General features: G+C 37.8%; 1 protein-coding gene across 1 annotated transcript; it reads left to right on the top strand.

Moving 5' to 3' along the window:
* Positions 1-9252, top strand: LOC136679637 (CD48 antigen-like). Its single transcript, XM_066658280.1, has 5 exons — positions 1-55; positions 823-1074; positions 8144-8386; positions 8541-8681; positions 9107-9252. The coding sequence occupies exons 1-4, from the start codon at positions 1-3 to the stop codon at positions 8669-8671; spliced, it is 681 nt and encodes a 226-aa protein (XP_066514377.1). The 3' UTR covers positions 8672-8681; positions 9107-9252.
* Positions 9253-11281: the final 2029 nt, after the last annotated feature.

Here is an 11281-nt window from a genome sequence, read left to right as displayed (position 1 = left end):
ATGGCACAGATGCTGCAGTTGATCTTTACTTTGTCTACTCTGATCTCCATTACAGGTAGAAAGTTTATTGAAACTTTCTGAAATTTATATTCAAAGTGTTAAAATATATAAATAATGTGTAACTTCTGAGAAAGGTCACTGATGGAATAGAGACTGTGCTAAAATGTAATATATAGATTTAAGATGAATAATATTAATTAAAGACAGGTTAAATAACTTTTAATATAGTCACTGGGAAAAGTTTGTTTGAAAAGGTTGTTTGTTTACTGAGTGGAAATAAGTGTACATCCTCTAGAGAGAAAACATTTCAGCACATTTTAATGCAGTCATTACTTATTTTGGGTTTATTTATTTGTTTGTGTTTGAAACAAATCCTGCTAAATACGGCTGCAGAGTAAACAAGAGAGAGCTAACATGACTAAACTCAACAGTTAACTTGTGCTTAAAAGAATATGGCTACAAATAAAAGTCTGTGTTCCATTTAAATCTAATGTTGTTTACTTGAAAAAAAGCAACAATTCAAAGTCAGTGTGAATGTCAGCTGTGAATTTTTGTCAGTTGTCATATTTGATGTTATTGTTTTTCACATTTTTGATCCCCTGCTGTATGTTTTACTTCATCTTCTGGGTTTCTATCTGAACAAATAATTGCCGACTACACAAATTTTCACTTTTGCTGAGCTGAAGCCTTTAAACCTGTATGATTTTTAGCTATATTAATTATGCAATTACCTACATTACTTATAAATACATTAATTATATATTACAAAGTGATCAAAATGGAAAAATGTATTGTTTTTTCTGCTTTGTTCTTTCTCTACAGTGTCCAGTGATGTGTTTGGGATGGTTGGTGAATCAGTTCAACTGTACACACAGAATCCTGGACCAGAGTTTAGAACCATTTTCTGGGTGTTTAATGGAAGTGAAAATGTTGTAGAATATTCTATACGGTATAAAGATGTCATACCCTCTGTCCATTATAAAGACAGAGTGGAGTTCAATAATGAAACCTACAGCCTGACACTGAAGAACTTACAGAAGACTGATAGTGGACTCTATGAAGCAAGAGCATCAGGTGACAAAGTCAAAGAATTTGCCAACTACACACTCTTAGTGTTGGGTAAGGTTTATTTTATACCAATCTGTGAAAAACTCCGTGCTTTTTTGTTTTATTCTTTCTTAAGTTAGTCATATGAATACAATAAAAGTGGTGATTGCATAAAAATGTTAATTAATTGACGAGTGATTAAAAAAAAAACAATCTTAATCAACGTACAACCCCAAAGCAGATGGAAGAGTGTGGAAAACAAACATACAAACAAATCCCACAGTGTCTCTTACATATACTGTGACTTTAATTTAATCAGACAGTAAGAACCCTATGGAATGAATTATGTGTCAAAGCACAAATAAATAAATCTGAATCTAGAATCAAGAGCAGAAAGAGTATATTTGAGCTTTTTAAACTTCTAGTAAACTTAATGGAGAGACAACACTGACGAAGGGAAGGAATAACATCTGCAATGCTACTATGTAGCAATTAATTATGTTTGTATCAACTTTTTATTGCTAAAATTCAGTTTACCAAAGCACCCCTCTAGTTTTATAAAGGCCTTAACCTTCACTTTATATAAATACTTGTGTACCAATTGTGTTTTATGGGAAGTATATGCTTTTGAACAGTTTTTCTAGGACTACATGTGATTTTAATGATGTTTTAATCAATTCAATAAAAGTGGCTTTACAATCAACTGTGTGCATACATTTTCAGTGCATGTTGTTATTTCATCTTCTTATAAAATCAGTCGAGAATGAGTAGAGGCTGTGATGTTTCACTGGAAGCCCCCAAGCACCAGTCATGTAGCGACCCAATAAAACAATAAAAACAACTGTGTGTGATGGACAAAACTCTAGAAACCCTCTCTTTATGACTTGTACGGAACCACTGAAGTCTCATGGTGGATAATATTATTTAGAGACTTAATTGGTTCCCTCAATTTAGTAATCCGTTCCTTCAATTTAGACAGACATGACACAGACTATGTGTTAGGACACACGTGTGATCTCTCCTGTCTATTCCTTATTTACATGTTACAGCCATGTTTTAATAGACATAAAGAGCTAAAAACATTAATAGTTCAGGTCGAGGAGAGAGTGAAAGGCAGAATTTAGAATCGGACGGGACTCATTTTTAGCTGAGCATTCAGCAGGAGGTGGGACAGTCCAATTTGCAATGGTCATCTTTTTCAATATTTAATGTTTAAAAAGTTCATAAAACCTTAAAATAAAGCGCGCTGTGTAGAGGATTACACCGTCAGTGCCACTGTAAAGCTGCTTATTTGTAATTATTGATTAATTTAACCTATTGCATAGGTGTATGTTTATAACTATTTTCTTCATTCTATATCATCTGCAGCAAAGAGAAATAAAGGTACAATACTTTTAATAAACAGATACAAGATGAAGGTGACATATGAAAGCTGGAACTGTCCTTTTTCCATTGGAGTAGTGTAATTTATGTGAATATTAATTACAAATATACATTGCATGGACTGTGTTTATGGACATGACACATTGGGCAACATTATGTTCTGACTAGCTTTAATGGACTCACTAGGTGTGTAACTGTGTCCTTTTTGCAAAACTCGGGGTTACAAATATGCGAAGTGTCATATCATCACGCAATGCACCATTACACTGAATGAGGTGTCAAATGAAATATTAAGGTGCCCTCTTGTGAAATATGAGGAATTGCCTGATATCGTTTTCATCAGTTCAGGCTTAATTCAATCCACAAAAGCCCTATTAGGTTTCATTTAATTTTTTATGTGGTAATTGATAAATAAATAAATGCAATAGTAGGTCTATTGGATTTTACTGAATAATTTGCTTGAAAATGAGATATGATTTTGACCGCGGCTATGTGCTGCACAACAGGAGCCCACTGTCCCACCTCCAGCTGAATGTGCCTCGCCAAACTCGCTCAGTTCACAACGAAATGGAGTCCCGTCATTTCACTCCCTCCTCGACCTGAACCGTTAATGGTTTAGTCTATAAAAAGTGGTTGTAATGTGTAAAAAGGAATGGACAGGAGAGATCAAGCAAGTGTTCTAACGCATAGCCTATGTCGTGTCTGTCTGAAAATTACTGTTAAATTGAGGGAACGAATTACTAAATTGAGGGAATGGATTAAGTTTCTAAATAATATTTTTGGACCATGACACTTCAGGGGCTCCGACTCTCTCCCCAGAACAGTAATTTTTATAAACTAAATTCTTGAAATCATTCTCATCAATCATGAACTCATCTGTGTGATTTCTACCGCATTTCAAAGATGTAACTCTTTTCTGTCAGCAGGTGTTCCAAATGTCCGCTCATTTTAATCCTGTTATTCGGAATACCTGCACAATTTTAAACACACATTAAAAGAGATAAAAACTCAGCAACTGTCCACAGCCTGATACAACTGGGCGAGTAACGGCTGGGGACCTCCGCCGAAGCGACGGGTAACTTCAATCCCGGTGGGAAAGCTCATTCCATGTTTGATAAGGCATGAATGCTGGCGGGGTGGGCGTGGCTAAGTCCCAGAGGCGGCTTCAGAGCACACATCAAGTAAAATAAAACGAAGCAGAGAGAATCTTGAAACAAAAGACCTGACCGGAAAAATCCCAAAAAACTAAGCAAAGACTGGCAAAATACAAACAAAAACCAGTATCAAATAACTGCAGAGAAAAATGTAGCCAAGTATATATTAAAAATATACTTTGTATATATTTTTTTTCTGTTTTGCATTCACAATATATACTTTCTGCTTGAGTCGAGGAATTTTGCTTGCAGATTTATTTTTGCTTTTGTAAACGTTTGACACAAAATTCACTCCACAGAACCCATGATATTTCATGTTTTGTCTGGTCAACTTAATTTCATTTGTTAATATTACATACATTCCTGCATTTCAGCTCTGCAATATTTTCCAAAAAAGGCTGGGAAATTTAGAGCTAGTAAATAATATTAATTACATTTTTTATTAAAATTATAATATATAAAATTATAATGTGATATGATGTGAACAAGTGATTGTTGTCATGATTTGGTACAAAAGCAGTGTCCAAGCAAGTCTTAGATTCAGAATCAAACTTTACTCTATGCATGCGCACAAATACAAGGAGTTCATATTAGGTTCCAGCAGGTCACACGGCACACAGCAGAAACTATTCCACACTAGTACACCAAAACCAATAAAAATAAATAAAACACATTCCTACCATATGAACATATCTTACAAATGCGCACACAGAGAGAGAGAGAGAGAGAAAAAGACACAGAGACATATATGTGGACCTTAATGTTTTATATTAAAGTGCTGAGTGCAACAGTTATATGCTGTAGCGGCAAAGTGGCAAGGGCAACCTTGTGAAGAACCAGAAGAAGCACCAGTTTAAGTAAAGTGACTTGTGCAATAATATACAACATAAAATATAAATGTAAAGTGCAGTAGAAAAAGTCCATAATATTGAGTGTCTAATGTTTTTGTAGTGTCTAACTGTTCAGGAGTGTGATGGCATGTAGGAAGAAGATTTTCTGTAGCCTAGCTGTCCTGATCTTCATTTGGCTAAAGCATTGACCTGAAGGGAGGTGTCCACGTTCCAAAATCATGACTGCAGAAGAACAGGTCTACTGCACTCCTTAAAACATATTTGTAGACAAAAAGACAACATAAGACAAAATAACACCTGAAACAGTTAATCACTAGGCATACTCTGTGCCAAAGCCTATTTTAAACAGAGGCGATTGCTCTAAGACTGCAAGGGAAGCTAAGCTTCCCCTAAAATGTCAAAAAATAAGTGATCAAATACATACTGTTGTGTGTACATGTCATTGAATAAATATGCACTACAACGCGCTCAACTTTTGTTCAGAATCAGCTTCTTATCACTGGTAAAGACGCGGCTTTCCTCTCAATCATTCCCACAGCTTCACGGTGCTTTAAACAGTGTCCACAGAGTTCAATAGCGAAGCAGTGAAGTGAAGCGAAACGAGACGAGTGATTGGATAAATGCTGGGCTTTGTCCCGCCCATCGGACGCTCAGCGTCTCTGGGGGTCTATGGGGCAGTGGGCTGGCCTCGGCTGGCCCGGACGCTCAGCTTCTGCATGATGATCTGTCTGAGGCTGAATCCCTTTTTGATTGACAGTGAAATGAGCGAATCAGCGATCCTTTGGTGTAAAGATCCGTGGGAGCATTACATTTTCATTCTGTGCTGAGTTGAACCGTAGACTTTCTTAATCCTCTTAGCGGCATTTTCTTTGTTAAAAACGACTAGCGACAAATCAAGCTTCTATTCTATTTTTTGTAGCTGCTTGTGTTTGGAGACTGACTTCTATCACTCTTTCTGACTTCACAGTTTCTGTCCAGCGGGTGCTGCTGAGCCCCTCCACCGTCACAAAGCACTCACAGGCGGACACACTTCACATGGGCCAAGGCCGTTTAGGCAGTCTAGCTCTGCTGGCCATTGAGAGGACACTAGTCAAGTCCCTGGAAAAGACGCTGTTGGTACGACAGGGTCACAGATCATTTTCTTGAAAAGGAACGGAGGGTAGATTTTATGTATAAATAAACCGACACATTTTATGGTGTAGGCCGAAATTGAGCTTCCCCTCCTTGAAAGACCAGCAGCCGCCACTGATTTTAAGTGGTGTGAGATTGAATAGTTACATTACAAATTGGTAAACATTTTACTGTCAGTGTTTTTAGAATGTATCGTAGGGCTGAAATCCAGGAATGAATGTATGTAAACATTAAATGAATTTGACCAGAAAAAACATGAAATATCCGGGGTTCATTCATTTATTCATTGTCTGTAAGCGCTTATCTAGTTCAGGGTTGTGGTGGGTCCAGAGTCTACCCGGAATCACTGGGTGCAAGGCAGGAATACACTCCAGTCCTTCACAGTGCAACAGACTCACTCATACTTATGGACACATTTTGAGTCACCAATTCAACTACCAGCATGAGTTTTTGGGCCATGGTTGGAGAAAAGAGCACCCGGAGAAAATCCATGCAGACATGGAGATGTCACGGATCACGGGGCGGACTGACGGAGGCGGACGCACTTGCTAGAACACAGGATTTTTAATATAGAAAATATAACAAAACAAAGAGACTAAAACAGAACGAAAACAAACAGGGAGCCAAGCAGGCTAAATTAAACACGGGGAGCTAAACAGGGCAAACGGGGCTGACAGACTAAAGAGTTAACGAAATAACGACAAAGAAAAAGAAACTATGACATGAAACAACGACTAGAAAAACAATCACGGAGAAACTGTGGAGACAGACGGACAGACTATATAACACGACCGACTAGACATAGGACAAAGGAGAAATGTTCGACAGGAGGAAGTGAGACAGGAGGGCTTAAATACCAAACATAGACGAGACGCACCTGAGACAGATAACAAGGGGGCCGGGTAACAAATGACACAGACGAGGAGGCGGAACAAGGGCGGAGACACAGACAATAACAGACAAAGCCATGTGCAAATAAAGCACATGGCAGGGACAACAAACCTGACAGGACGAGGGCGTGACAGGAGAGGACACACCAAACTCCTCACCATCACCTGGAGTGGGACTCGAAATCTTGGGTTCATGCTAAAGGTGTATATTTGCTCTTGACATTGATGGGGACCTATGAATCTACCTACACACACACACAATTTTTTTTTCTGTTTGCTCTGTGATAAAACAATAAAGGACTGATATACTACATGTGTTATTCTATGTGCTTTTAAACTATTCTGAATAACAATTCGTAATTTAATTCATGAATTATATAATATTCAATTAATGGTAAACTTATGACTGACAAAAAAGTAGTTTAGACCAATGAAACAGGTCTCATACATCAGCAATAATAAAAGCAAATGGAGCACTGCATAATCACTACAAAACCAACAAAGTAACAATCACAGAAAAAAAATCTCTCTCATTGTGTCAATGAATCTACAAGACATTTTCATCCAGATCCTTGCACAAGGCTGCAATGTTCTCTGACATGGAGTTTCAACCGAAGTTAGACAAGCTACTCTGGGAGATTGTGGAACTGACAGTTAGCAGTTTGTTGAGCCATTAATTTTCAAACTATGTTATTCATAGCTACAGACGATTTTAGCCTGCTGTATGCTATGTGCCAAAGCCTAGCATTGCCATTAACGTTATTATGATGGACTCATTTCATTAGCGAACTTGGCTTTAAGTGACTTACACATTTCTTTGAAAGATATCTCCGGTCCAAATTTTTGTTGCCATCCTCACTCACTTTTGACACCCAAGTGTCTCCCATGTTACACATGAGTCTTGCACAGTAAGCCTTGCATATGACTGGAAAGTTTTCTTCCATTGCTAACAACCAAAAGTAGCTACAGAGTCTCACATGACAGCAGTGAAAGGCACAGCCAATCACACTGGCCATATGTGTATGGGGCATTGGGGTAATCATGTGATATCATGTGACATATCGTGTGATATGTCCCATGTATTTGAAAATATTTTGTGTAAATTATTCATTTCATTTCACTCATGACATATTCATTGTCATTATGAATGGTTTTGTTTGTATTTGTCTTGCACAAATACTTTCATATCAAAACATTCATAATGACCTCATTCACATGAACATTTAATTACAATCAATAATTAAGATAAAAAAAAATATTCCAAACAAATTTACCCTGCTAGATCTAATGTATTAATTCATTAATTTATTCATCTGTAACTGCTTCATGCAGGTCAGGTTCTTCAAGGGTCAAGAGCATAATCACTTGGCACAAGGCAGGAAAACACCCTGGACAGGGCACCAGTCATTTTCAGGGCATAATACACTCAATCAGTCACAAACAACCTCTCACCTGTGGACAATCTTGAACAGCCACCAACATATACCTTTAGAAATTAACAAGTAAACGACCGAAACATTTAAGAGTTGTGGTCTAATACCATAACCAGCACTAACATCCTTATGGATTGTAGCTGAACACCTCAGAGACAATGAAACAGCAGCACTTAATGACCTGCGTGATCCTAAGTGATTCTTCATACTACAGACTGGATTACAGCAATGTGTTTGTGTCTGTTTTACCTCAGATCCAGTGGAGGCTCCAGTCCTGACTCTAAACAAAGACACCTGTAACATGTCCTGTAGAAGTCCCGATTTCTCCATCAACTCCAGCTGTTATTATGAAACCTGTGAAGAGGAGAATCTGACATTAGCTGGTGTCACTCTTTCCCTGTATATCAATGGACATTCTATCATCTGTAACCACAGCAATGCAGTCAGCTGGAAGAAGGCTGTATTGGAGATGGGAGAACATAAACAGTACTGTGATGGTAAGACTGCAAACACTTGCTAAAACACATCCTGTTAAAACCACTGCTACCACAATAATCTAAAAGGCTTAAAACAAATCAAATCATGGTATTTAGTAACTGACCTAGACCTTTCTGTGACTACATTTATTAGTTTGTGTTGTGTGTGTTTCAGATGCAAAGTCTTCTTCTGTTGGCGTATCTTTGTGTTTACTGAAGACTGTGCTGTTTTCTATTTCTCTGACCCTCATGCTGTCAGCAATCCTCACCATCCACATCAGAGAAAGAACCAGACAATCATCTTAAACTCATTTATGTAATCTCTGTGTAAACAAAAAATGTTCTAACTACATTTTTGTCCTATTAATGTTTTTGGCGCTATTTCAAAATACCTTCTGGTCTTTGCATTGTGTGAAATTTTCATAAGGACCAATAGGAAAACTGGACATTAGATTGGAATTAAATCTCTTTACATTACAGGTCTTAAATCAGACATAAGGTCCACAAGGACATATTTATCTGGGGAATTATGCCTGAAAATGCATAGAAAAATACACATGTATTTAGAGATATTGCTGCTGCAACTTCACAAGTGTGCTCTCCAGGGGCATGCATAGACCCTAGCTATGGGGCTATAGCCCCAGGTCTAATACCAAAAAGTATTAGGTAAAGGTCCAATTGCCGCTCTAATTATCTACCAAAAATACTCAAAATTATAATCTTTTTTTTTTTTTTCTACAGTGGCCTGAGCCTTCCCAAATTGGACCAAGACCCACCCACTCAGCCAGAGCTAATTCATGAACACACTGTCCTTTCCGGCTGTTCCGCAAAAACACATTCCCGCGAGTCAGATTCAGAGCTGGAGCGTGACGGGACGTGATTAGAGTGGCCAACCGTCCCGTATTTGGAAAGTAAAGATCGTGTTCTCTTAGGAATCGATATGGGTGACTTTTTATTTCTGTTTTTTGTTGTATTTTGGTTTATTTTGTTGGTTATCAAATCATAATTTTGCCAAGCACGATTTTTCACCCAGTGTCCTATGTTTTATAAACTCAATGTTATGTTTGTGAGGGTAAATATTAAACCATATTTGTTATAATGATTTGCACATGTTCATCCATTTTCAAATTGTGAATTCACATGCACTCGGTGGATAAACTGAAACATTTAAAAGGAGTTGCTGATATGTTATTGATTAAAGCGTTTGTAAACGGAGGGTAATGTGGCCCGCTACCAACACTGAGTTTGACACCCCTGCTTTAGTGTACTTAGCACAAATGGCACGGTAATGTTTTTTCTGAATGTGGCAAAAATGCCCTGTATTCTATGCTTTGGTTGGCATCATGCTATTTTGAATTTAAGTACTCACATGATAAAATAATATCATAGTAAATTTACATGTGCAACCAACGTATTTCTTAATACGCCTTTAGTAGAATTTTACTATTGAAGCAAAGCCCCTTATAGTAAAATCTGATTTCTTGCTGGGTTTGAACTTACGAACATTTGGGAAAGATTTCATAAAGCAACATTCCTTTTTGGGGCTAAGCCATAGGTCTCCTCACAGTCTAGGCACTCCCCTGCTGTTCTCTGCTAATGACATTTTCCCGAACCTCAAGCACAGTAAACACAATCCACTTGTTACGTTGTGACGTATCGACCTTGTGAAACTTCACATCCAGGGACAAACCACTGCTCAGTATGGCCAACTTAGTGATTTTGATGCTAGAATTAGTGACTTTTCAGACCTTCAGCTGAGATTTAAAAAAAAAAAGACTCACCAAATCAAATTACTTTCTGTACAACATGATACTTCTTATAGTAGATTTCGCCAGTAGCACAACTCATTATAACATTAGGACTGACCGTAAGTGGGACATGGCTCCCTCTGTGAAGCCTCTATTCTCAGAGACTGAGCAGTGGGAGACATAGCTCTCTTACTCAGCAGCTCCTTTGCTCTCAAAAACGGAGCTGCAGGAGCTCTCTCTCCACAACCCATCTGCTCCCAGAGATGGAGCAGCCCAGTCAGTCCACCCAGCAGCTCACACATCAGAATGAGCTGTGAATGTGCAAATTGTACATCCAAAGGCATACGTTTAATGTATTAAACCTATTTTTCTGAACTCATGAACAGAGGTCACAGAATATATTGAGATCTTTAGCTTTATTCAAACAATAAACACGTCTTATGCACGTACAAGGGATCTTAGACGTGACTGGACCCAGAAACTGAAATTTCATGCGTGGTGGTTTCAGACTTGTAATTTTCACATTCTTTGCTTCATAACAGACTGGTTAAACAAACCTCGTGATCTGATTGGTCCAGTTAAAGCTTTCCGTCAAAACAGGGTCTTATATACACACCTGCAAAAACAGATTCACACAAGCAGCAGAGAAGGTGAATGTGTGGATTTGTTCCACCTCATTCAAAAATTCCCACTGCCACAGAACCTCAGAAATGTTTGCTCTGGCACATTTTAAGCCGTTTGAGAACGTACATTCACACATTCATGACATTTGATTTACAATTGCAAATCTTTTTTACACATTTACAAATTATTTCTATACATTATAAATTATTATTATTGTTGTTTTAAATTTTAATACTTTTGTGGATTTTAATTTTACCTGTATGTAGTTGTGTGTATGTCAAACGCAGTTACAAATTCCATTAGTATTGTTTTACAAACTCAAAATCTTTTTGACCCTTTTTTGACTCCATATTTACACTCCTAGTAAGTCCATTATTGCTTGTTAGAACTTATTAATGCCCAAAATGGCTTTTCATAGCCCAAACATAAACCATGCAATGTACAGGAAGGGCCATTTATATGGATACACCTTAATAAAATGGGAATGGTTGGTGATATTAACTTCCTGTTTGTGGCACATTAGTTTATGGGAAGGGGGGGGGGG

The sequence above is a fragment of the Hoplias malabaricus genome, chromosome Y (assembly GCF_029633855.1).
Source record: "Hoplias malabaricus isolate fHopMal1 chromosome Y, fHopMal1.hap1, whole genome shotgun sequence".
Lineage (NCBI taxonomy): Eukaryota > Metazoa > Chordata > Actinopteri > Characiformes > Erythrinidae > Hoplias > Hoplias malabaricus.
The sequence above is the reverse complement of the archived record's forward strand: the minus strand, read 5'-3'. Positions and strand labels throughout refer to the sequence as shown.

Excerpts from the sequence above, each read along its gene's own strand:
- LOC136679637 (XM_066658280.1), top strand. The coding sequence starts at position 1 with ATGGCACAGATGCTGCAGTTGATCTTTACTTTGTCTACTCTGATCTCC. Across the intron at positions 56-822 it reads TACTCTGATCTCCATTACAG|TGTCCAGTGATGTGTTTGGG; the intron begins GTAGAAAGTTTA and ends CTTTCTCTACAG. Across the intron at positions 8,387-8,540 it reads ACATAAACAGTACTGTGATG|ATGCAAAGTCTTCTTCTGTT; the intron begins GTAAGACTGCAA and ends TGTGTGTTTCAG.